The sequence below is a fragment of the Pollicipes pollicipes genome, unplaced genomic scaffold, assembly GCF_011947565.3.
Source record: "Pollicipes pollicipes isolate AB1234 unplaced genomic scaffold, Ppol_2.1 Scaffold_4740;HRSCAF=5597_pilon_pilon_pilon, whole genome shotgun sequence".
NCBI classification, from domain to species: domain Eukaryota; kingdom Metazoa; phylum Arthropoda; class Thecostraca; order Pollicipedomorpha; family Pollicipedidae; genus Pollicipes; species Pollicipes pollicipes.
The window spans coordinates 32530218-32555968 of NW_023596545.1; the positions used below are offsets into that span (position 1 = coordinate 32530218).

At 58.6% G+C, this 25751-nt stretch overlaps 3 protein-coding genes and 1 long non-coding RNA gene across 4 annotated transcripts; all 4 read left to right on the top strand.

Annotated features, from left to right (window-relative positions):
* Nucleotides 1-113: 113 nt before the first annotated feature.
* Nucleotides 114-2193, top strand: LOC119099401 (uncharacterized). The gene is made up of 4 exons (XR_005094359.1): nucleotides 114-181; nucleotides 1146-1341; nucleotides 1607-1747; nucleotides 2149-2193. It is a non-coding gene; the product is annotated as an uncharacterized LOC119099401 (long non-coding RNA).
* A 244-nt stretch (nucleotides 2194-2437) lies between these two features.
* Nucleotides 2438-4664, top strand: LOC119098222 (ubiquitin carboxyl-terminal hydrolase 37). The gene is made up of 5 exons (XM_037221148.1): nucleotides 2438-2589; nucleotides 2986-3180; nucleotides 3555-3740; nucleotides 4099-4293; nucleotides 4514-4664. The coding sequence occupies exons 1-5, from the start codon at nucleotides 2438-2440 to the stop codon at nucleotides 4662-4664; spliced, it is 879 nt and encodes a 292-aa protein (XP_037077043.1).
* Nucleotides 4665-5576: 912 nt separating this feature from the next.
* Nucleotides 5577-7701, top strand: LOC119098987 (ubiquitin carboxyl-terminal hydrolase 37). Its single transcript, XM_037222033.1, has 3 exons — nucleotides 5577-5723; nucleotides 6533-6795; nucleotides 7179-7701. The coding sequence occupies exons 1-3, from the start codon at nucleotides 5676-5678 to the stop codon at nucleotides 7225-7227; spliced, it is 360 nt and encodes a 119-aa protein (XP_037077928.1). The 5' UTR covers nucleotides 5577-5675; the 3' UTR covers nucleotides 7228-7701.
* Nucleotides 7702-8888: 1187 nt separating this feature from the next.
* Nucleotides 8889-25409, top strand: LOC119098988 (bifunctional purine biosynthesis protein ATIC-like). The gene is given in 13 exon segments (XM_037222035.1): nucleotides 8889-9096; nucleotides 9645-9701; nucleotides 9987-10190; nucleotides 10540-10695; nucleotides 11227-11359; nucleotides 13879-14026; nucleotides 14028-14055; nucleotides 15349-15509; nucleotides 16023-16181; nucleotides 16423-16512; nucleotides 22866-22994; nucleotides 23324-23755; nucleotides 24583-25409. Coding segments are annotated over 12 exon segments (1779 nt in total). The 5' UTR covers nucleotides 8889-9096; nucleotides 9645-9682; the 3' UTR covers nucleotides 24703-25409.
* The last annotated feature ends 342 nt before the right edge of the window (nucleotides 25410-25751 follow it).

Here is a 25751-nt window from a genome sequence, read left to right on the forward strand (position 1 = left end):
TTATATTTATCATTTTAAGCAATTTGTGCCACAAAAATAATCTTAAATTTATTTTCGCTGGGGAACTTTGTAGTGACTGGGCACGGTTGTTGCCGAGCACTACATTGCAAAATGGCCGATGTTTTCCCGCCGTGGCGTAGCTCCCGTTCGCCGGTATCGTAAATGTGATCATTTGAAGACGGTAAGTGTACACATGTGATTCATGCGTCTGATAGTTAGAGTGTTATGTTTTAGTAAGTTTTTCATTCATGTTGTGTGCTATAGTACCGTATTATCCCCATTTCCGCCATACGAAAAAAGCCGGGTGGTCACTTGGTCGATTTGGGCGGGAAAACGTGGTCAGCTATGTTGCTTGTGGTGTGACATTATACGTAGCACACAAAATACTACTCATGGCGTTACCTGTATGTTGCCTGTTTTGGCTCTCACAACTTAGGATGGCATTATGATGTTTCGTTGCAATGTGAAGAGCTGCTGGCATGGAATAGCATGTTGAGATTGAAGCCCATGGTCTCTCGCTGACTGTTTTTGGATTTTTCAGTTTCAGCATGTTTGTCATCATGAAGGGTCAATATTGGATAGAAATTTATGATCTTACAGGCTTGTTCATGTCATGGTTCATGATGCATTTGAGGGTGTTTTGTTGGACTGAGGTATGAGTGACCTTCAAATCATTACTATCCCTTGTACAGTTGTTAAATCAATTCATAAGCTAGGCTTTGTAATAAGTGCCCAGTAGAAAGCTGACAATTGGGATCAATATTGATGCACAGTAGTTGATGTTAAAATTGTTAGGGCAGCACATTTTTGATGGCACATTTTTAAGAATGTCCACACTAATTTGGAATGTGATTGTGTGTTGCAAGTTGTATGAGGTGCAGGTCTTGATGACTTTTCTATCTGAGCATAATTAATGCTCAGACCTATGATCTTGGTTTAACCAAAAAAATTACTGGTGCTATTTTGTGATCATTGCACCATCCTGCTCCTTATGTGGGAACATTCTCACTGGATATTATATACATACATATGTATATATATATATATATATATATATATATATATATATATACAATTGTTTGGACCATGCAAGAGCATAACTGATTTTGATGAGCTAAGCTGATGCATGGTTTTGCCATTTTCAGGCATGCAGTTCACCCCTCGGGCTGGTGGAGGTCCGTTTTGGAGGAGCGATTTCCAGTCGCCAAGAAGAGTTGAAAGACCACACAATAAGAGGGGTTGGTCATCCTGGAATTCTCCAAAAACATCATTTAACGAAAGGCCGAAGTTCCAGTACCGGGGTCCGAATGCCCGTGGCTACCACAAGAGTAATGGAGGATGGTAAGTTTTTTTTAACTGATGAAATATGGTAGTTTGGGTGTGGGCTTCTACATGGGAGAGGCTTATAACCTGTGTGTTGTCTGCCCAAGCTTGTCATTTGTGGATCAGAGGATGAAGGAGATATTTGAAAGCCTATTATGCTGTATATCACAAGATGGCTTAATCATGCACTGCAGTAAGGTTATGACTGATTTCATATTTTACAGTATGTTTGATACTGGTTGAGCTCTGGATCTGACCTGCCAATTTGTATCCTTGTGTGCAGGGCAGGATATGGAGGAAGACAGAACAACACATACAGGAATGATTACCAACACAATGGCAATAGAGGTTGGCAAGGCTGGAGGAAGCCAGTTGTGAACTACCACAATACCAACAAAGGATGCCAAAACAACAATGGTGAAAGGTTTGTTAAACCCTGCTGTTTGATCAAATTGAATTGCATGTAATCTTCTTACGGTTGGGACACTGGCTTCTACTTTGATGTTATAAGATGTGGCTATGCATTCAGCAGTAGTCATGGGGATAATTGTCTGATCATGACTCATTTTATTGAGCTTTTGACAAAGCTAAGCTACATCATGTTATAGCTGTGTGTCACACAGATCTATGTTAAGAGTCCCATGTGCTGGCTAGCTGTCTTTTTGTTACTGTAGATGTACAGCCAAGGTTCTTTTGTATGTAGTGTCTGTTTTTCTGCCAGCAAATGGTCAGGAACAAATCCGAATTCAGGGGGGGGGGGGGAGGTGGGTCTAGACCTGAATGGCCTGCAGCTAGGCCTGACCTTTGCCCTGTCTCCCCACCCAGGTGGCACTCGCCGCCCAGCCGCCGGCCGTCGCCGCGGGGGGCGCGCGAGAACGAGTCACCCCACCGGCCGGCCGAGCCAGCCCGCCGCCGCAGCGCGTCTCCGCGGCGCGGCGACGGCTCGCCGCACGGCCCGGACGCCAAGCGGGCGCGCGTGGAGCGGCCGGCCGAGCGGACGGCGCGGCCCGGCGAGCGCGCCGGCAAGGAGAATGCCGAGCTGGCGACTACCGGGCCGCGCCGCTTCTACGGCGAGGCGTCCGGCTCGTCCGGCCGCTTCGCCGCCAACCAACAGATGCGGCCGCCGCCGTCGCCGCGCAACGGCGGCGAGGCTGGCAAGGCGCTGCAGCTGTACGGCGGCAAGGCGCAGGTCTCGCGCGACCTCCAGATGCCGCCCTCCATCCGGCCTGACACGGACAGGCACTTCAAGGATCCACTGTACATAGGGTGAGTGCAGAAGATGGCTCGTCATGCAGAGAGAAAAAAAAAGGTGCTGTCGATTTATGCTGATGTGTTACATAAACTTGAAAGTTTTGTTTGTTAAATGTTGTGGCCCTTATCAGTTGTGAAATGTGTTTACATTTCATGACCATCTGGTTGTGAAATGCATGTGTTGATAGGTTGCAAAATATCTGGGTCAATTACCTTAATCTCTTTTGTCATCAATGCTGTGAATGCTCCAGCTGTGGAAATCTGACACTTGTAATGCACAACATTGCTATTAGGAACCGAGAAAACTGCATGAAACTCAAAATGGCTGCCATCATTTTGAATGCAGCCCAAAGCTGTTCGAATAAATCGAATAAAAAGAAAAAGTACAAAATGTTTGTTCTGGTGTCCCAGGCTGCCAAACTACGGGAACTCGTGCTACCAGAACGCCACGCTGCAGTCACTGCTGGGCCTGCGTCCGTTCCTGAGCGAGATGATGGCGCTGATCTCTGGCCCCGACGGCGGCTCGTGCCGCACGCTGTGTGCGGTGGCAAAGCTCATGGTGCTCCGACAGAAGGCACTGGGCAAGTCAGTCTCCAGCCACCTCAAGTAAGTTGCCTGCTGGTGCAGAATTGGTTCATGTGGTGCAGTGCAGCACTGCAAAATTTTCTATTTGGTGCTAGTGGGGCAATAGTACATCATGCCATCATGTGTCTGCCTTCTCTACTGTCATTGTCCCCCCCCCCCCCTCCCACCATGCTTTCTTTATTTTAAGGCAACATGTGTGAAGCAACTGGTACATAAGGTGATGTTTGGTAACACTGTGTTCGCTCCAGTGATAACTTATGGGATTCTCATTTTGTATGGTTGGCATGACTAGTCACTTGTCTACATGATTACATCTGTTTGCCATATTAGGTGTGCTGGACAGGTGCTGCTGTTGTACTTGAGCCTGGCACTGACCGTCGTCCCTCCATCGCCAGCGACCTGCGCGAGGTGTTCGCCAGCATAGACCCGGCGTTCCGCGGCAACGAGATGCAGGACGCCAACGAGTTCCTGCTGCGGCTGCTGGACACGATCAAGGACGAGATCGACGCGCGCCGGCCGGCCGCCAACCCGGTCCGCGATAACTTCGAGTACCAGACCATCGAAAGCTACATGTGCACCAAGTGAGTGCTGCTGGCCAGGTGCTGTGTAATGGCAGACGGCGAGGGCGCGGCTCGGGTGGTGTGCTGTCCTGTTACGTGACCGCCGCAGGCGCGGGCTGGACAGTGTCGTGGGAATAACCACCAGGACAGGGCTCACATCAGTTAGGGTTAGTATTTTGGTGGGACAAGTCCCTTTCAATTCAGCTGAGCATTGTTCAGCTTGATGCGAGCCCCTCGCTGGTGTCTGGCTGGGCGTGCCCAGCGTGGCCACGCGGTCCGCTCCGCCTCCTCCGGCTGGCCGCCGTCTGTCCGGCTGCGCCTTCCCGCCGGCATCGTGTGCCGATCCGTGACCGAGCGCCGTCGCGCCGGGCGTCCGCAGCTGCCACAAGACGGTGCTGAAACGGCAGGACAACATCAGCTGGTTCGTGAGCGTGCCGCGCCGCCAGGGCAGCCAGGCGCCGACGCTGCAGGACGCGCTGCGGCTCAGCATGCGCTCGGACGAGCGCGAGCTGCACTGCGAACACTGCAAGCACAACGAGTGCCGCGTCACCACCAAGATCAGCAAGCTGCCCAGGTGGGAGTGACGGCGTGCCAGGGAGTCAGATTGTAGCCATGAGCTGGGTCGGTTGCAGTGACGGCGAAATAGCACTGTGTTATTCCTAGTTTTTTTGGTGAAGTTTTTCACTATGGTCACATACCTGCATGCTGATGTTGACTTGGTGTGAAAAGGTGGCAGTGAATGGGATCATACATGACCTTCACTTTCCTTGACAGCTGTGTTGTGTGCCTGACAGGACGCTGATACTGCAACTGAACCGTTATGTGTTCCTGGCCGATGAGTCTAAGAAGATTCGGGCCAATGTGGAGATTCCCAAGTTCCTCTCACTGAACGAGTATGTGGCTGATGACGCCACGCGGCCCCCAGAATGGAAGTGTACAAAGTGAGTACAGACCGGACGAGAAAATGTTAAGTGCTCGGACAGTGAATACCAGACACTTGGGTCACAAATCTCATTGTCTGACCATGGTCAGGTATTTTGAGTGGCAGGACTGATGATAACCAGTTTTCTGGGGTGTATGAGATATACTTGTAAGGCCAGCATAATATGTAAGTGTTCAGGGTTCCTAAATCCCAGGATCATGGATTGTAATGAGGCATCAATTGTATCCTAGTATGCTGACATTTACGTTAACTTTTACTCTGTAACGATCATGCAGATTTAGTGTAGTTTTGGATAAAGGCTGAATGATTTGCCTCGACAAACTCCTGAGAAACTTTGGAGTTGGTCACGCTGCCAAATAAGTTTGCATCAGCAAAGATAGGTTATGGCCCGTTTTGTGCGGAGTGGTGGCGGCGGTAGCCAGTTGGCAGTAACATGCATTGATGCGTAACGTAGCAATTAGCTGTAGAAAACTCGTTGACGATTGGTTTAGGTATTTGCTTTGGGAGTACACTCCATCCACTTAACCATTTTCGTCCTGAAACGTCGGCCCTGCTATTTTCAGCAGCAGCACGGATGTATTGTGAGAGTTGTAACGGGACAGGCCGGCCATGAGTCTGTGCGCCCGTCGCCGCCCGTGACACGCCGGTGGCGCCCGCCCGGCAGGCTGGCGCTCTCGGCGCTCTCCGACGACGGGGAGGAGTCGGCCCGTCCCGAGCGGCCGGCCGCGCCGTCGCCGCCCCCGGCTGCGCCGGCCGCCCCGGCGCCGGCGGTGGCGGCCGCGCCGGCCCCGCTCGCCGCCCCGCCGCCGCCGCCGCGGCCAGCCTCGCCGCCGACGGGCGCGGAGGCGGAGGCGCCGGCGCCCGCACCCGCGCCCGCGACGGGGCCCGCGCCCGCGCCGCTGCCGCTCCCGGCGCCGCCGCCGGCCGCCGAGTTGGTGGTGCTGGACGCCGAGCCGGACGGCAAGACGGCGCGCACGCGCGAGGACGAGGACCGCGAGCTGCAGGAGGCCATCATGCGCTCGCTGGAGGAGGGTGAGCCGGCCGAGTCGGCTGCCGAGCAGGTGGGTCGGCGCCCGCGTGCGCCGCTGTGGTGCGCCCGCCGAGCGGCGAGACTGCCCGCTGCCGGGGATCGCCTTGGCCTGCCCGATAGGAGATTTTCTTTCATATCAGCAAGCGAGCATGACGTGTTGTGTTGCTGATTGTTCCACTTAAATCAATCGTTTCCACTGACTGACCCCACCCCGGTATCCCAACACACAAGTTGTGGACTTCGCTCTCCCGTTAAGTGGGTTGGCGTCTAGTGCATGGTTGTTTAGACGCATGACTAGATGCTTACTCATTCAACGTGCTTGCGATATCGTCGTTGCCATTTTCTTTTACATGGGTGTCATGGATCAGATGCGTTTGAATGTTCTGTTGTATTTTTGCTGCCTGAATTTTGTATTGATCGTGCGTTTTGCTGACGTATTTTTAGATATTAATGTGACCGCCGCATTCACATTCCGTGTTGGAACACGAATTGTCATGTGGTCATGCCTTTTGCAGATGTTGGTTACTGTCCATAGGAAATCGAATCACTTCTGTTGCGGTTTTGTGTGCCGATTATTCGATGAGACACCTTTATCACGGTCGGCAGTGCACTCAGTCCGCGACAGACAATGTTTTCAACTGTCCTGTGTGCTCTAGTGATATGCGCTAACCGCGATTAGTTTTCCTGCGTACGTCACAAAGCTGTCCACGCGGGAACTCCCCGCACATGACATGTCTTGACTCGGTGGCGCCGCTTCGCTGCCGGGCCCGTCTCATGGCCGGCGTGCTGCGGCTCAGTGAGCCTTGAGCATGCCCTTACCCCCGGCTGGGCGACCGGCAGGCGCGGCTCTCCGAGTTCTGCGTGGAGGACGACCAGTCGCTGTGCTCGGTGGACCTGGGCGGCGACAACACGTACCGGCTGGTGGGCGTCGTCAGCCACTACGGCGGCGCCACCCACTCGGGCCACTACGTGTCGGACGTGTACAGCGTCGGCCGCGACCGCTGGTACCACTACGACGACCGGCGCGTCAGCTGCGTCGACGAGGCGGACGTGCTGGGCGACGGACACCAGCGCAACGGATACATCTTCTTCTACATGCACAAGTAGGCACGGCGCGGGCGAGACCAGGATGAGATGGTGTGTGGTGGAGGGTATGTCTGTTGTTCAACTGCGAGGTCTAAGTGCTTCGGGTGCGGGCTGCTCGGGATCAGTGGACCATCCTCCCTATTTTCAGACGTGTTGTCTAAGTAGTGAACGGATAGGGTCCTCCATTTATAATTTGGTGTAAGGATAACGCTGCGCGCAAGCAAGTGCAGCCAGTGGTTAGGTTGCGGCGAGAGAGTTCAGGTTTGCGTGGTCACATGTGCGCCAAGGCCGGCGATGTACCCGGGCGGTGGTATGCCGCTGTCGCCTGCTGCTGGCCCTTCTGACGCCGCGCCTGTCGCCCCCGCTGGCCCGCCTCACGCCGCGCCTCTCGTCCCGGCAGGGACCTGTGCAGCCAGGTGGTGAGCGCCGAGGAGGGCGCGGCTCCCTGAGGCCGTCCTGCCGACGGCAGTCCGTCGTCAGCCGCGCCGGCAGCCGCGCCCGTGCCGGCGAGGCCGTGTACATAGTGTATAGGCGGCGCCAGGTGTCGCCGCTGCGCGGCCTGCGCCCCGCGCCCCGATCTGTTCCTGTTTAGTGTGAGCTCGTGGCTCCCGGGTGCTGCGCCACCGCTGTACAAAGGACAATCGCCGTGCATTCCGGGGTGGTGTTTGGCCGCGCGCCGGCCGCCCCCTCCGACCCGAACCGCATCCGCTGTCCCCGCGCCGGGACGCCCACAAATCGAGACACTGTACCTGAGCGCTGGCCACAACCGGCTGCCGTCCCCCGGCACGCGCCGGCGAGCGGCCGGCGCCAGACACTCGCGGAGCCGCCCGATTTCGCTACATTTTTACCAGGCTTGTGCCTCCGCACACGTTTGTGTCTCACGTCAGGGTACAGGATGCAGGAAAAATATACGTTTTGTGCATGCCGGTATGTTGCGACCTGTAATCAGGGCGTGCAGTTCTGGTGAAATGTGTGCCAGTAACGGAATACCCGGAGCTCTGGCATGGTTTGAGTTCGTGGATGCAACATGGTTGGGTCTCAAGACCTGAGCTGCTAGTGCCGCGTGTCGGTCTGGGGGTGCAGAAGACGGACGCCTATGGTGCAGAAAGGTGTCACCCAGCACCGTGTCAGGGTGCTGAGCTGGTGGCCTGGCTGTCTTTGCGTACGGCCAGTGGCTAGTGGTTGGGAGAAAGGCCGCATCATTATTCCAGAGCCTGGCCGCCGCCCGGTGCCAGTTCTTAGATCGGGCAGAGTTGCCCTGGGAACAGTTTGGCCCCGAATCGTCATTCGGGCGATCCGGCCCGCGCCTGCCGCCGGCCCCCCGCTTAATGAGACAACCTCGCTGGTCCGGCCGCTTCATCTTATACTTTGTGGGGTGTGGTGGATGTCCGCACTGGGTGCATTTAGGTGCCGGGTTCGGAAATCCCTGGTCAACCCTTGCGATAAGTGGGGGCTTACTCGTATAACATCCGCTCTCGGGACCACGTCTCTATCTCTCTCCTGTGGGATTTTTGCATGCGTTAGGTTGGCGACAGGACAATTCCACACAAGCGCTTTAGAATATGACTGGAAACTTGCGATGTTAGGTTACGACATTTGCATCCCTGCGGTTAGCGCACATGGCGGAGCTTTGTGAAGATTGGGGGCGGGGGGGTGAGTAAACCCATGTTTGCAAAGGAGAGGTCCCTGCATGTCTTCTATTTCCTGTCCAGTGCATTCAGCATGGAGTTGCTTTTAATTTCGGGGGTGACATGCCGGATGCTTTTACCCAATGGTGGGGACGCGGGACGACGGCCGTGTTTGGGAGCCGTGGCCCCTCCAACTCTCGCAGCGTGCGCGTGCTTCGGCTGCGTCACGTGCTATCATGCGCAGTGTCTTCACAAAGTATGGCTCCCAGGACAAGATGTACTAAGTTGCACCCACGCCAAGGCGCTTATCTGGCCGAGTGCTTGCACACAGAAATTTGGGAGAAGTTCTGGGAAGTGGGAGGGTTCCGAGACAAATTGTCTGAACGCCGGCTGGACCGCTACAACGCTGCACGCCTGCCTCGAGTTTGTTTCGCTGAGGGGGCGTGGCGCGTAACCGGCGTTGCTAGGCAATATGAGAAGGGATGATGGTGCAAGCGCGCGATCTGGTTTGTTGAGAAGGTCGCGCGAAGGTCGTCTGACAAAGCGCCGTCATTGCACGCGCGGGCTGATCTCGTGGTGCGCACGTGCTCTGGGTGCATCGCTCAGCCCTGCTCACAGTCTGCGGTCCGCACGGATAGTACTGATCCCCGGGCCAGTCTGAGACGCCGCTCGTAGCTGACGTGAGCACAGGTAAGAGGCTTATGGCTGGCTTGGAGCGAGTCCTGTCCCGCGAATTTTGATTTGACATTGGATGATGTCGGTCAGAAACGTAACAACGGATTGGTGGGCCTGTAACTTTGGGGCATGTGGGCGCATGCCTACATGGTTCGGATAATCAAAGATATCGTCGATGAGGGGCAAGTTCTGTGGGTGGAGTCTGTTTGATGAGAATCTGATATGTACTACATGCCTGGTATCAGCATACATATGTCAGCATCATGGCAATGAAATCACTGATCATGATCTCATGATGATCATCACTAACTGGTCAGTGGTCTCATGATATTCATCACCAACTGATCTTATGATCAGTGATGTGACGGTGGCAGTGGCAGTGAAGGAGATTCATTCAAGGAATGTTCAGGATTCACTAATATTTGTCAGTCATCTTTGCAGGAACGGGAAAGGTAGTTTGCAAAACATAGCCCTTCATTTGTCTTTGTTGTGGTGGTTGTCTGCTGCTTCACATGCCAGATGTGCATCTGCCATCAGAATTCATCTGTGGGCTTTTCTTCCAGGTTTGAAGTGACCACCAAACCAACAATCATCCCAAAGCATGATGGCTAAACCAATGGGTAGGTTCTGTGTTAGAGATAAATGGATGGGGGTTACTCGTGTTATAGGGTCTGAGGTAGCTGGTTTCTTAAGCTCCTAATTTTCTTGGATTCTATGCATGCAGCCTGCTCAGCATTATTCAACAACATCAATCTGGGGATTTCCATGAATTTAAGGTAATAGGTATGTAGTGAACATGATGAAATGATTAATTTAGATTACACAGCAAGTTTTCAAAGTATTTCACTAAATCTGTTTCAACTCTGTTAAAATAATCAAAATTCATGTACCTATGGTGTTTTCAGCCCTGCTCAGTGTGTCTGACAAGCATGGTCTGGTGGACTTTGCCCGTGGTCTGGCCGAGGCCGGCCTGCCACTGGTCGCCTCGGGCGGCACCGCCGCCGCCATCCGAGCTGCCGGCATTCCCGTGGAGGACGTGTCGACGGTGACGGGTGCGCCGGAGATGCTCGGCGGCCGGGTGAAGACGCTGCACCCGGCCATCCACGCCGGTACGTCACTGGGGCCTGGCTGCACTACTCTCGGAAATCCGTCAGCGGATGACAGCTCGAGATTTACCACGCCAGGGTGGGGCCGGCTCGAGATTTACTACGCCAGCGTGGGGCCAGTTAAGCATGGACGCAATGTGCAGGAGCGGAATCCGATCCTCGGGATTCAAAGTCCGCTGCATGCCGCTAATTTCTGCATCCCCCACCCAGCGGTCCATGTATTTTGCACGCCAGCACAAATGATTGGCACCGTATTCACCGGGGTAGTCAGTGGGTGGCGGTGGCCGCTCCGCCCGTTCTCGCGCGGCGCCGCGGGGTGCGAGCACTGTGAAGCAGCGGGTCCGCCCGGCAGGGATCCTGAGCCGACTGGAGCAGTCGGACCAGAGCGACATGGCGGCGCAGGGCTTCCGCATGATCGGCGTCGTCGTTTGCAACCTGTACCCGTTCGCGCAGACGGTGGCCAAGCCGGACGTGACGCTGCCGGAAGCGGTCGAGCAGATCGATATCGGTGAGTGGGGTGTATCGCGGCGTTCGTCACCCAGTTTTGACATGCAGCGATGCAGTGGTGACACATGGTGAAAGCAAGACTGGAGAGGGGGAGGTACGGAAGTGTAGGTGTAGTTGTGTTGAAGTTTTGTAAGTTGTTAGTTAAGCATGTACAAAACTGATGATAAACCCCGTGGAATGATGTTTCTCATACTAAACCCCCATGTTTGGGAACCAGCAGGATACTTTTGAAAGGCCAATAACGACAATATGTGCTGACATTCGTGAGAATTCATTGCTACCTCTTCTATTTCTTGGGAGTCCCTGGTCCATCCTGTGATCGCTGTTTGTCGGGCTGATGGTCGTTGTTGTTGATGCCGGACTGGATGCGTCGGTGCATCCAGTTCAGCCGCTGGATGCACCGGTGCACTGTTCAGCGCGGTCCCCAGCCTTTGTATGGCCCTCCCTCACGCCGCCACGAGCCGGGCCACGAGCGCTCGCGCACGACCGCCGCCGGTATCACCCCCCCCCCCCCCTCTCCTCATCGGCGCAGGGGGCGTGACGCTGCTGCGCGCCGCCGCCAAGAACCACGCGCGGGTCACGGTCGTCTGCGACCCGGCCGACTACGGCGCCGTGCTGGCCGAGATGCGAGCGTCGGAGGCGACCGACACCTCGCTCCAGACCAGGTCTGTGCGCGCAGCGGCCGGCCGGCCGGGGCGGAACGCTGTGACAGCGGCTGGGCGGAGAGCTCTCGGTGAATGAGCGTCGCTGGCAGGTGCCGCTGGGCGCTCACGCGGGGCACTCCGTCATGAAACGCATGGGAACTGCGCTTATGCTGGCACGGTTTGAATACCGCTCCAGTATCCGACAGCGCCTTGCGTCAGCACGCGTTACCCAGCCGAGCCTCGTCTGGTGAAGGAGCGGCTAACGTTGTGTTCTGCTGCGGACTGGCGAGCGGCGCGCCGGGCACGTCCTGAGCGGGTTCTGGCGCGGGCCTGCACCGGACGCTACGGTCGTTAGGACGCAGCCGCGGATGGGACGCACACGGATGTTGTCATGGCTCCAGCCACGGGCGGGTCCAGAATGCCGCCTTGTTGGATAAGGCCAGCTTGGAGAAAGAATTGCTCAGAAAGGTGTCTGGATTTTCACAAGCTTACTGGTTTTCTTTCTATTTGCCTCAAGGAGAAGTGCGTCACAAACTTTCGGTCGAAAAAAATGTTTGGATTATCTTCACCCCGCGGTTCCGCCCGTCCTGTCAGAGTGAGAGGCAGGCGACCTATATGACCTCAGCAGCCGAGTGCGTCGTGAAGCCCCAATGGCACACACCGATTGTCTTCAGAGTACATAAATCCGTTTTGTTTGCCCGATTTTGGCGATTTTGAGGTGAAGCCGTAGCCTGGTCGCCCCCCCCCCCCCCTTTCCCCCTGAATTCACCCTCGCTCCCAGCGGAGTGCATCATTAATGTTCATGCTCGCGTCGCCTGGACTCACCAATTTCATGGAAACTGCTGGTTCCTTAGAAATTCGCGGTATTGTCGTCCCTACTTGATTTCATACTTGGCCCTGAAACCCAGGAGTGTGCGTGCGTGCGATCGTGTTACTTTTTTTAAGCGTTCTGCACCACCGGTCAGTTGAGTCGCCTGTAAAAATATAGGTGTTAAGGTTTAAACTGTTGTGTTTACGGCAAATGAGTATTTAACGCTATGTTGGAAGTGTTGCAACATAACGCTCAAGTGTTAAAAGGAATGTTCCACATTTGATGGCCAGCATCAGACGCGCTGGAAAATGATTTATTGTAGCTCTCAGTGAGCTCGGAAGGCTAAGAAACTTCTCTACATAACGACATTTCACATCATTGATATGCTCCAAATTACGTCATCATTTGGTGACGTCATGCATACGCGTAAGGCGGGCGGATGTGCCGCCCGACGGCGACAGCGGCCCAGCGGCCCAGCAGGGAGGTGGCGGATGGCAAACGGAACTGCAAGGCCGAAAAGTGCGCTGATGCACCTGGGCCTCGGTTCTCGACCTTTGGTCGGCTGGCTTGAGCCTGCGTCTCCGCCGAGCGCACTGGAGTGGCCCCGTGGTTGACTGCGGGTGGCTGGAGGACTGTTTTTAGTCATTAACGTTTACAGATACGTGATGTAGAGTCTTTACGTCACCTTTTTCTCCGCACGAGCAATAGAAATAATGACACGATCAGGAGGGTTACGTTACGGTACATAAGTGTGCCACCTTGTCAACCCTGAACCTTGCTTAGTGGGTTCTTTAACGTGCAGCTTGGTAGGAACCGCTTCACAAGGGAGGAAGGGATAAGAGTGAGGAGTGTGAGTAGGCCTGGGTTGTTTGTGTGTGTGTGTGCGTGTAAGTGAGTGTATGAGAGCGTGATTGAGTGGAGGGCGGGTTCAGGTGCGGGTGTAGGTGTGTGCGCGTGTGCGTGTGACCCAGAGTTTCCCTGCTAGTTGTGTGCCAGTCCTGTACTTGGAGAGTCGATCGAGCAGCTCCGGCTATTCGCCACCGGGGGACGTTGGCGGGGTGAGCCGCACGTTTGTTAACTCGGGGGGAGGGGATGCTGGTGCCCGTCAATCTGTTTTTGCATCCTAACAGAGTGCTGTACGTTCAGTGAAGTGTGACATGTGTCTCAGTCAAGCGGTGTCCAAGTGTTAGTTTCGAGAACTGGTGCCGCGAACCTGGTGAAACCGAGTCCGAGTCTGGTTGGCAAGGCGTCTTATGGCGGCAGTTTGGGCGACTGGACCACGTGGCGAGTGTTGGCTTGATGGAAGTTGTTTTGCGGTCGCCTTCTCAGACACTGAGGATATTGGGTGCAGTTCGCACACCCAGCCGAAAATTTCTCTCGCGTTTCTCTCACTCGGAATCAACGTAACTGTTACCAGGTGGACTTCAAGATATTTGAAGCTGTTTTACTCACTTTGCTTCTTTCTGCTAGTCCGAAGGTAACTTAAGGTTTTTTTTCAACGGGAGCGGCCCTTGCCATGCATTGCACTGGAGCCGAGCTGTGCATATCTGCTTGACTTAACAGCATGTGTGATCGCACAAGCCACTCACTGCCGTCCATCTCATTGGCCGTGCATCGCACTGAGCTGGGAGCTCTGAGCGTCCTCTCGCGGTGGCGGCGCTGCGGTCGTCGCTAGAGGCGGCCAGCTCGTGCCCCAGCGTCGCTCGTCACCGGTGGCTATGTCCGACAGAGAGCGCCTGGCGCTGAAGGCGTTCCTGCACACGGCCGGCTACGACGAGACCATCGCGAGCTACCTGTGCAGCAGCTGCCGGATCCGCAGCGCGCCCTCACGCCTCCGCTACGGCATGAACCCGCACCAGAAGCCGGCCTTCATCTTCAGACCGGACGGCCACGCTGCCGCTGACGGGTGAGCGGCGCGCCGGCACGTGTCGGGCCCGGGCTGGCGTGACGCGCTGGCCGTGTCGGGCCCGGGCTGGCAGTGACGCGCTGGCCGTGTCGGTCCGGGCTGGCAGTGACGCGCTGGCCGTGTCGGGTCCGGGCTGGCAGTGACGCGCTGGCCGTGTCGGGCCCGGACTGGCAGTGACGCGCTGGCCGTGTCGGGCCCGGGCTGGCAGTGACGCGCTGGCCGTGTCGGGCCCGGGCTGGCAGTGACGCGCTGGCGGCGGACCCTCACCTCGGATGCTGCGGGCCCGCGGGGGGCCAGGGGAGCCTGCTGGTGAGGGGGGCCGCTCGGATCCGTCCACAGGCGGTGGGGGTCAGCGGTCTGTCACGTGGACACGGCGCCGGGCGGAAGGGACCAGTCACCTGCCACCCGGACCCCTCCGGGGAGCGGATTAGAGTCCCATCTTTCGGACCCGTCTGCGAGCGTAGCGGATTTTGAGACGCGACTCGGACCAACCTCCGAGCGGGACTGGTCGTAAGCTGAATGTTTGTGGTAGATGGTTGAAAGTGTAATTGCATTGCGGCTTGGATTGGTGGAGAGCATTGGTACTGTCACGGAAGACCTTGTTTTCAAAGCTCTTCGCGCCAAAGACGTGGAAAATCGGCGTTTCGTGACGCATTCTGAGCTATGCGCGCACTAGATCTCCTTGTCCATTGTTTCTGGAGGTGGAAGGACGTAGGACGTGAAATTTAACAGTGCTTATTGCTTTAGATAAGATCACTCGAAGTCAAGGTCGCAGTTAGTTCAAGTCTTGAAATGAAATTGAAATCGGAACGTTTTATGGCACTGATGTTTCAATAACTTAGGATGGAACCAGCAAAACCATTGTAAACCTTTCGCTTTTGCACCCCTGTTGTCGTAAATACGAATGGTTTAAGTGCAATTGTCATGGAATATCGTGGCATAACCCCAGACGTCATGTTGCCCTTGTACACCATTGCTGCCTCACCCTGACTATCACCTTCAGTCTGTGGACGTATGAAAACCACGTAGGGTGAGCAAAAGTTGGGTTTTAACCTGGACTGGCCCGGCTTGGCAGGCGGTACACGAGCGCCTGGCCTGTGTCGGTCGGGTGTCGGCCACGTGCGGCTGTGCGCCTGTACCCTGCCGGCACATAAGTGCTCTGTCAGGTGTTCGTGGTCACCCTCGCTGAGCCCATGTACGGCTGTATGCCTGCACCCTGCCAGTACATCAGTGCTCCGTCAGGTGTTCGTGGTCACCCTCGCTGAGCCCGTGCTCTGCCTGCGTCTGCCGCAGTGCTAAACGGCTCGCCTGGCTTCATCAATCTGCTGGACGCACTGAACGGGTTCCAACTGGTGCGCGAGCTGACGACTGCGCTGGCGCTCCCGGCGGCCGCCTCCTTCAAGCATGTCAGTCCAGCCGGCGCCGCTGTCGGCCTGCCGCTCTCCGAGGTCGAGGTCAGTGCCGGCTGAAGCCGCTGTCGGTCTGCCGCTCTCCTAGGTCGAGGTCCAGTGCCGGCTGGTGCTCGCTGAGGTTGTAAAGGCCGATTTCTTTTTCACTCACGTTCTTCTCAAAGCTAGGGGCAGGTTGAAGCTTCATGGCTTGATAGGAAACTACACGGCTGCCAAAGGGATTGTCTGGCTGCTAGTGTTGGCCATTTGCCTGCTAGAGCCAGCTGCCGTGAAGCGGGTGTTAATAGAGGCTATCGGAGAACTGTTTTATTGATGAGAGTTATTAAGCAAGTTTCCGCCAGTTCCAAAATAAGATTCTTTGTAATATGTTTATTTTCGTTTCATTTCGTCGTCTTGTACTAATTTGTTGGAGCTGCCTCCTGATTTACCCGTCCATGGCGGGGTGGGCGAGCTGTGCACTCTCGACCCACCGATGCGGGCAGTGCACTCTCGGCCCTCCGATGCTGGCAGCTGCCGTCCGTTCCGTCGTGTGAATCCGATCACCGCGCCCCGTTGCAGGCCCAGGTGAACATGGTGTCGGACCTGGCCGAGACACTGACGCCGCTGGCAGCCGCGTACGCCCGGGCGCGCGGCGCCGACCGCATGTCCTCGTTCGGCGACTTCATCGCGCTCTCGGAGATGTGTGACCTGCCGACGGCGCGGGTCATCAGCAGGGAGGTGCGTGGTCATGGAGGTGTGGTACAGTCGCGGTGCCCGAGACCCGAGTAATTACCACGCTGAATCACCACGCTTATGGTAGCAATGTTGCCCTGTTGGTGGTGCACTGACTTCGGGACATCGGCATCTGTTGGTTTGCTGCTTTTCTGCGGCAGCCAGATGGCCGTGGTCTGTCTCAGCTGGGGTCAGCATGCGTGACCCATCTGACCCGTCACGTGACCCGTCCGCACCACCGAGGCAGGTCTCGGACGGCGTGATCGCACCCGGTTACACGGACGAGGCGCTCGAGGTCCTCAAGAAGAAGAAGGGCGGCAAGTACTGCGTGCTGCAGGTGAGGTGCCAGCACCGCGAGCTGACCCGCCTCCTCGCTCAACAGCACAAGCTGCTGACGCTGGGCAAGGCGTCGGCTTCTGAGCCTGTGCCTTGTCGGGGCCTGATAGGGCTCCAATATAATCCCTTTGTAATCATGCCCATGTTCAAACGCACTATTTGGTGGTGGGGTTCGGGTGCTCACAACTGCCCGTGCTCAGTATGCATGACGAGCAAAAAGCCACCCATCGTGTACAACACAATTCGAAATCTGAGACAATAATAATTGCCTTATTCCTTTTCGAATAACCAGGAGGAAAAGACAGAGAGATAGAGGTGTATTCATATTTCGGCCACATGCCTGCTACTGCTCATGCCTGGAGCTGCTCATAACCGTTTTGCCGGAGGCACGGAACCGAAAAATTAAATACCTCTCCAATCTCTTGGTTATTCGACGGGGAATAAGGCTATGAGTACTGTCAAATGGAGGTGTCGTGTTCTTCGCAGCTGCAATGAACCACTTTCATTTATAAATGTATCAAGCTGCAAAACCTAGTTGGCTGACTCTCCCTGCCGCCATGTGGTATGCTTGCACGGAGCAGGGGGGCGGCGCACAGCAACCCAACACATCCCATATCTTACCACACATGGCACGCTGCGTAGCCAGTTCTCCCAGCGCCGTTGCCCCGATGCCGGGGGACGAGGCGGCAGGTTGTCCTGCGCCATGCAGGCGTCTAGCCACGCGCCGCTCGGCTGCAGGGAAGGCTGCTTCCGAGGGAGAAGCGCCGTGGCAACGGAGGGGGCCGCAGGACACTGCGCAGGGCTGATTTTGTGTCATGGATCTAAACATCTGACGCCGCTGGCTCTGTCGGTGGAGATCCACGCCACGGACATGCACGGCTGAAAACGTCTTGCCATTGCGTGCATTCCGGACAGCCCATAGATACGTGTTCGTCCCGTTCATTTGCTTCTGTCCTTTCACGTCACCTGATGTGTCGCATGCGTTCCTACGCAGGCGACACGTCATGCACCTTAACGCCACTGCACCGGAGCCTGTCAAACGTGGCCTGAAGCTGACACACGCACAGGTCTGGGGCTGGCGCCCTTTACCCAACCGCAGAATTGTGTGACGGTTGTCCGCTAGAGAGTACGGCGGCTTGCGTTGAGAACGAATGTGAATTTATTGCGGAACGGTCCTGCGCTTATGTTGCTCACACCTTTGCCAGGGTATCGTAATATTAAATCTAGGTGGACGGGTCTGGAACGGGGATCTCTTCCACCTCATTCGTATGCGGATGCACGAAATCTCGCGTCTTCTTCGTTGCCAGCTTCACTTCTCGACTGGCCTTGCGATACCTGTCGCGAAGTCAACACTGCTGGTCTGGTGACCCCAGGCCTTAACTCCAGTCGCTGCGGGATGGCGCCCGTCTGGCTGGGCGTGTCTCCCCCGCTACGTCCGCCCAGCCGCGCTCAGCGGCACAGCATGGTGCGCTTGACGTTGTTGCGCAGCAAGGCGGCGCGGCAGGCGTGCAGCTGCGGGCTGAAGGCGCACGTCACCAGCACGGCCACGGCGTACGCCAGGCTGAGCGGCTCGTCGTACTCGGGCAGCCGGCCGACGGCCAGCAGCAGCGCCGCCAGCGGACCGTACACCAGGCCGTACAGCAGGCACAGCGTCAGGGCCGGCGCGGCCCACCGCGCGGCCGCGTGGCGGCCGCCAGCGGGCCGGCGGCGGCGGGCGGCGGCCGCCGCGCGCCGCCGCGCCACGCGCCCGGTCGGCGCCGCGTGCCGCCGCGGCGCCGGCGCCGCCCGGCATGGCTCCGGCCGAGGCTGGCACGACGCGGGTGGTGCGCTGGCTGCGCGCGCGGGCGCGGAGCGCAGCTGCCTTGGTCGCCGCGGCGTGGAGCCGACCGACGGCGGTGCTGACGCGTCGCCCAGGTAGCCGTCCGGCTGCAGCGCCGCCGGGTCCAGCAGCAGCGGGCTGGAGCGGCGCTGGCGGCCGGCTCGCCTCTGCGGTCTGAGCTCGCCGCCCGACGCGCCAGCCGACCCGCTGGAGGCCGCCCGGGGACGGACGGCAGCGCGCGGCGGCGGTGGGGAGGCGCTGGGCGGGGCGGCGGCGCCCGTCCCGTTGCGCTCCAGCTTGCTCCGGCCCGCCGCGCGCCCAGGTACGGGCCTCTCCTCGCCGTCAACACCGACTGTTCCGTCCCGACAGCCGCCGCCGGTCGGCGCGGACTCGCTCCCGCCGCCGTCGCCGCACGATGCGCAGTGACAGGCCGCCGTCCGGCTGCGGCCGCCGGTCCGCGCAGCCCTCACCGGACGCCGTCTTGTCTGGTTCACTGACGCCGTTGTCGCCGGCCGCCGGTCCGCGCCGGCGGCCGCGATCACAGCCGGTGTCGCACTCGCCGGAGACCGCCGCGCCCGTCGCGGGGCGCGGCCGGCCGTCGGCGGCGGCGCCTGACCCGTCGCCAGCCTGCGGGCGGGGCGAGTGCACAGACGGTCGGCGCCAGGTCGTCGCGACGTCGGCCGTCGGGGAACAGCCGCCGCTCAGCGTCCCGTTCCGCTCGCGGCTCGCGCAGGGCGTGCGTCGCCGCGATGGTCGCCCGGCGTCTTCTGGAGGGGGGGCACGGCGACTCCGACGCCCGAGGTCGACTCGGCTTCGGATCCCGAGTCGCGCTCATCACTCACGCCGTTGGAAACGACCAGCGTCGTCGTGGGTGGTCCCTCTCGGCGCCGCGGCACGAGCGGCCCCTCCTCTCCCGATTTCTGCCGGCAGTTGCCTTCTTGGACAGCGCCAGCGACGGACAGTGAACTCGTCGCTGGCCGCTGGTCGCGCAGAACGGCTGGCTGAGCGACTTCGGACGCGGTCCGGGTCTGGCCGGCGCTATCCGTCGCGGCCGGACTGGGCGGCGGCGTGTGGAACGCCTGCACGGCGATGTGTGGCCGACGGCGCGCCCCTCTGGCGGCGAGCGGCGCCGCTCAGCTGGCGCCAGACGAGCGCGGCGCTGCCGACAACCGCCGCCAGCCCAGCCGCGTAGCAGGCCAGCAGCAGCGGCGCCAGATCGGGCAATGGTCGCCGCCGCGGCCGGCCGGCCGGCAGCGTGAGCAGCAGCACGCCACCGCCGGCCGCCACCCAGACCAGCAGCAGCGCTGCGGCCGCGACTGCGCGCGCCTGCGCTGTCGCTGCCGCCGGCCGGCAGTGGCGCCGCCAGCGCAGTAGCGACACTAGCACGACGCTGGCCAGCGACGGGCCGGCGTGCAGTAGGCAGAGCGCGCGGAAACAGGCGGCCGGCAGCCGGCCGGCCAGCAGCAGCGGCGCGCCGGCCAGCAGCGAGCCGACCAGGTCGGCCACCGCGTGATTGATGTGTACCCCCAGCTCGGTCGCGTCTCGCCCCCGATGGCGCAGCGCCGACGCGGCCAGCGCACCGTTGCCCACCAGCGAGGCGGCCAGCGCCGGCAGCAGAACGGCCAGCAGCGCCGCCGGCAGCCGGCCGGCCGCCGCCGGCTCGGCGAGCGCCGCGCTGCCGGCCAGGGTGCCGCCGACGCTTGTCTGGGGAGCGCCTGATCGCACGTGCGCGGCTGGTTTGCACTCGGACTGGTCGAGCCGGCGGATGTCCAGCGTGTGTGCGCGCGCTCTTCGCTGTGGCCACGACGTGGGATAACTGTCTTGATGACGCTGCTAGTGCTGCAACACGACCTGGCCATCGTTGCCCACGGCACGCACCATCACTGAGCGAGACTGGCACCTGCACGGGCGGGGGGCTGGGCGCCGAACGTCACTGGGTCTCCGCGCCACGCCTCCACGTCTTCCCTTGCTAGTGACACGCCGTCCGCCTCCTGTCGACGAGCGCCTCCTGAAGGCTGCACAGGCGCTCCACCGTCACGTGCCGGCCCAGTGCGGCGCCGCGTGCCGGAGCCGGCACCCGCACTCGTCACAGCATGGTCGCGCCTCCCGCACCGCGCGCGGCCAGCGCGTCGTCACGTTCGGCCGCTGCGTGCCGCCGTCCGCTCGCGTGTCACGACAGTCACGGCTGAGTCCAGCCGGCCTCTCACACACCTGTCGCACGCCAGAGCGGTGTGGCGCGCGCCAGAGCTACGCCGCATCTCCGCCGTTGCTAGGCAACGCTGGACGTCTCCGCGGCCGGGTGATTATCGGCCGCGGCCTCGATGCCGCCCGTCGGCACGGCGCGTCGGGGAAGTCCTGTATGGACAATGTTCGATGACCCAAGTTTTGACGGGCCGTGCGGCGTCTGGTTTGTCGGTGTGTGATATTGCAGGACCTGGTGGTCGAAGAACAGCCCGTCGTGTGGATTGGGGGTCATCACGCTTGTATTTATACTCTCACGTTAATTATCCTGCGGCCCAGTTCGGCGGGTGGATGTCGATATGATGTAAAATTAGGTCACAGTTATGAACAGAGGAATGTCCAATGTGAGATTTCCAGGGACGGCGTTGTCGATACAGTGACGTCACCGATAGCCGTTGATATCAGCTTTTTCCGGAACGTTTCCACGCGTGTCTGGCCTCTGGGTAAATAAAAGACGAAGACATTTTGATGTACCGCACAGCGGAGTACCACTCCTAGAGCGTTATTTCCATGCAACACCATTCTGCCTGTGCTAAAAGGGGGTCTCTCCCGACCGCCTGCTCCCTGCTCCGAGTTCTGCGAAACGCCCTCAATTATGCACATCGAAGCCACGACCTACGAACGTTGCAACCAAGATTTAGCTAAAGAGGAGGCTAGGCAAATGTTCAGAGGGTTTCACGCTCCAGCACGCGATCCGTAGCGGTCTCAGCGGCAGCCTCAGAGGCGGCCTCAGAGGCGGTCTCAGAGACGGCATCAGCGGCGGCCTCAAAGGCGGTCTCAGCGGCGGCCTCAGAGGTGGTCTCGGAGGCGACCTCAGAGGCGGCGTTAGCGGCAACTTTAAAGACGGCTTTAGAGGCGGTTTCAGAGGCGGCCTTAGAGGTGGTCTCAGAGACAGACTCAGCGGCTGCTTCAGAGGTGGCCTCGGCGGTGGCCTCAGAGGCGGTCTTAGAGGCGGCATCAGAGGCGGCCTCAGAGGTGGCCTCGGCGGTGGCCTCAGAGGCGGTCTCAGAGGCGGCCTCGGCGGTGGCCTCAGAGGCGGTCTCAGAGGCGGCCTCGGCGGTGGCCTCAGCCGTGCCTTTGACCAGGTGTGGCGGACCGCCGCGTTGATTGGCTGGCCCTGGAGCCTCGCTCTCTCGAACAGGTGCCCCCTGCGGCGTCAGTGGGACTCATGCAGTCACGCTGTTTTGCTGATTTACCTCACCAGCGATGGCCTTTAGGAGCAGCGCCTGTCTGGATGTCAGTAAATGACCTTGTGTGAGGGTCCTTTGAAGTTCATAACGGTTTCTCGCGTTCTATGAAAAGTGAAAAAGAAAACTCCAAGAAAAGTGGAAAATTGCATCCCTGGGGTGTTATGCAGCCTTGGCGTTGCAGAGGCTCTCAAAAGTGCACCCTTCAATCCCGGGGGTGGTATGCAACCGCAGGTAGTCAATGTCACCTGAGATTGAGACTAATGTTCCGATAGGCACACCGTATTGCTGTGCATCACGGGCTGGTAATCGGCATGAGCCTCTCATGTGGTGTCTCTACGCTCTGCCGTGCCGCGAGGGCCCCCCATTTAAAAGAAGGGCCCTGAAGCCCGCCACATCCCTCCCCTGGGTGTGGCACTGCCGACAGTCAGGCCCTGCGGCCCCAGTGCAAGGTATGATCGTGTATCCAGATTTATCTGCCAGACATTGTAGGGGGGGGGGGGGGGGGATTTTTATGCCGCACGATACACGATAGTCATCCCTCGGATCCGACAACCCTGAGTCTGACAAACTCAGTGCCAGGGTTTCAAGATCTCATAGTTCAGCTGCCGCGCTTTCCGACCGTTGCACTGGCTGTCCGGTATGTGCGGTCCAAATGTAGTACACATTATGATGCTGGTGCTCAGCGCTGCTGGATTCCGAGTCCAGCATATGTGTCTCAGACTGGGGCGATGGCTTTGGACAACGATCGAACGTTTGATTTATGAAAGATTTGAACACTCGCTGATATGAGCGTCACGTCGATTTAATTGCACCGTCACCAGCATCTTGTTCTCATTCTTTTGCCCCCCCCCCCCCCCCCTCCCCTCCCCGTGTCCCGTTCACGCATCTCACCCGAAATGTCAGTGCTGTATGCCGTCCGCAGCAGCAGAGCACGACGTCCGCGTGCCAGCCGGCGGCGCGTCGGCCCGGCCGGACCCGCTTGAGGGAGCCCTCGCCACAGGCCGGTGCACCGGCGCTGCAGACTGGCACCGTGCGTCGGCCGGCGGTGTGCCGACCTGGCGTGACCTGGGCCTGACCTGGCCTGACCTGGCGTGACGTCCGCAGATGGACCCCGACTACAGGCCGTCGGCGCTGGAGACCCGCACCGTGTTCGGCCTGCGGCTGGTGCAGTCTCGCAATGACGCCGTCATTGGGCCGGACATGCTCAAGAACATCGTCTCCGCCAATAAGGAGGTGCGGCGAGACGGGCGAGACGGGAACGTGCCGCGGGTGTGTGCCTGCTCCGCGGTACTGCCACGGCCGGCGTATCGTGTCAGCCGCTTGTCGACCTCGTTTCCAGTCAGGCTGTCAGCGATAGTGTGATAGACGTGCGTAAGGGGCTTGGGTTCTGCGACGCATGCTCTCAGAATAACAACAGCCGCGACCAACCCAATACAGAGATGTACGGTCGTCACCACGCTCCGTCGACCGCGGCGTGCGCGGCCTGTGCCGTCCGCGACGACGCGGGTGTCGTCAGTCGCCGATCCTCTGGGCTCTGACCCTCCCCACCCCGTCCTCCCCAGCTGCCGGAGTCGGCCGCGCGCGACCTGATCGTGGCGACGGTGGCGCTCAAGTACACGCAGTCGAACAGCGTGTGCTTCGCGCGCGATGGCCAGGTAATCGGCATCGGCGCGGGCCAGCAGTCGCGCATCCATTGCACGCGCCTGGCCGGCGACAAGGCCGACGGCTGGTGGCTGCGCCGGCACCCGGCCGTGCTCGGCCTGCGCTTCCGCGAGACCGTCAAGCGCGCCGAGCGCGCCAACGTCATCGACTGCGTGGTCGGCGCCGCGGTCGGCCAGGAGATGAGCCGCGCCGAGCTGCTGCGCCTGCTGGAGGCGGAGCCGGAGGAGCTGACGGCGGAGCAGCGACGGGACTGGGTCGGCGGACTGCGCGGCGTCGCTGTCAGCTCGGACGCGTTCTTCCCGTTCGCCGATAACGTGCACCGCGCGCGCCAGGTGAGCGTGGCGCGGGCCGGAAGCGGCCGCGGCGACCGCTGCTGGATGCAGTGGAGGGCGGTGGGCTGTGGTGGCCTGTGGCCTGTCTTCCGTGGCTTAAGTGGGTCTGTTGTGCGGACGCCGGCCGCGGGCCGTGTCAGATGTTTGGTGAGCTGTGCTGATCGGTGCCCCGGAAGAGTTTGGTCACAGGAGGTTTTGAGTTTTCGGTCAAGACGCAAGACGTAACGTACTTTTAACCAGGCTGTTCCTGACAGTAAGGTTGTGCTTGACTCCGAGGTTTATTCGGGCTCAATGAAATCAATCAACGAAAAGCACGTTGTATCCAGGGAAATTGTGCCCTTTCAAACCTTGTGTGATGGGAGTCGGAGTTCAGTAAACAGTAACTAGGTCGGAAATGATGAGAGTCGACTGAAATAATAATGTAACGTTTGTATTGTAACGTTTGCATTGTGACGTTCGTAACATCTGTGCTACACCACATGTAGCCTTAAGTGTGGTTAATGGAACTTTTGAGTGCAGACTTTTATGAAGCTCTTAGAACGGCCCATCTCCGTGTCCGTTACCAACGGAGTGGTCTCCACGTATTGGACTCCGGCATTTGGGCGTATCTCCTGGAGTGGATCCTCCTATCTCCTAGAGGGCAGTGAACTAGGCATTTTGCCACGGCGCTTGATGCCTTACTGGGGACCAAACCCATGCACCGGGATTCGTAGTAAGCTTCCAAACCTGACACGACTAGTTCGGAGATGAGCTTGCCCTTCGTGTTCGCCGTGAGGCGCTGGCGAGCCATGCAGAGCGTGCCCCACAGCGTCCGCCTGCGGTTTCAGTCGGGCGCCGACTACATCATGGCGCCGGGCGGCTCGCTGAACGACGCGGCGGTGACGGCCGCCGCCGACGCCCTCGGCATGACCATGATCCACACGTCCACCCGGCTCTTCCACCACTGAGCGCGCGGCCGCCGGTGGACGTCCGGGCTCGGCGGCGCGCGGCCCGGCGCCCCGACCGCGCCACGCTGTGGGGTTGACCGGCGCCCCGCAGCGAGGCCGTGCCAGTCCGTGCCGGATGAGTTCGCCCGCGTGTTTTGTAATACCTGGTAGAGGCTGCCATGTTACCGCTCGCAGCCAGCCGCCGCTCAAAGATTGTTGCCGTGCTGGTGGTCTGTGTCGGGATCGGCGGCTCCTCCGCGCTGGCACCATCACCACCCAGCCGCCGGGTAGGTGGTGACAGCGTCGGTGAGGAGCCAGCGCCGGCCGCTGTGAGCCAGGTTAGCTCCGGCGGACCGACGCCGCCGCGCAGGCAGCGTGAACTGAATCTCTCCAGCGGTATCTGTGCACCGCCGGCACTTCTCATGCTCGCTAGTTACTGAGTATGCTTTGTTTGCAACGGGCGTTTTTAGGCAGCGCAATGTTTAGTTCTTTTGAGGGTTACTTTTGGGACGGAAGGTAGTGTTCTGACTTGATCCTATTCTAGATTAGTGCGTGCTGTAAGCACATTTTTGTTGACCAAGCATAGCATTCCAGTGCATATCAGGCGCGGGGGTTTCATATTTGATGCTACTCAACCAGTTGATATGGTAAGCTCCTGGCCCTAAAGCCGTATGTGCCATATTTTTGCTTACCACAAGACATGCCTTCCAAATACATTTATATAATTGGTATTTGTATCAATTGGTTTCTACAAGCAGTGCTCAGAAGACGGAAATATCGGCGTTTTGCATGTTTTGCGTCATCACTAATCAGTCATCTCCGTGTGGTTGCAACGCCTTCATATTCGGATTATTCGGATTTGCGCAAAGAACGCGGCAAGACATAAGTCAGCCATAAATAATTGCGTGGAACTAAATCTGAAGATAACTACGTGCTCCCCAAGTCGTTAAGTACATGAACCTTAAAGAACTTGACAGATAAAGGTCGTCGCATCCATACAATTAGCACCTAGAAACGCAGTTCCGCATCACTTTACCAGTAACGCACTAAATCCCAGTCTGGGGACAGCT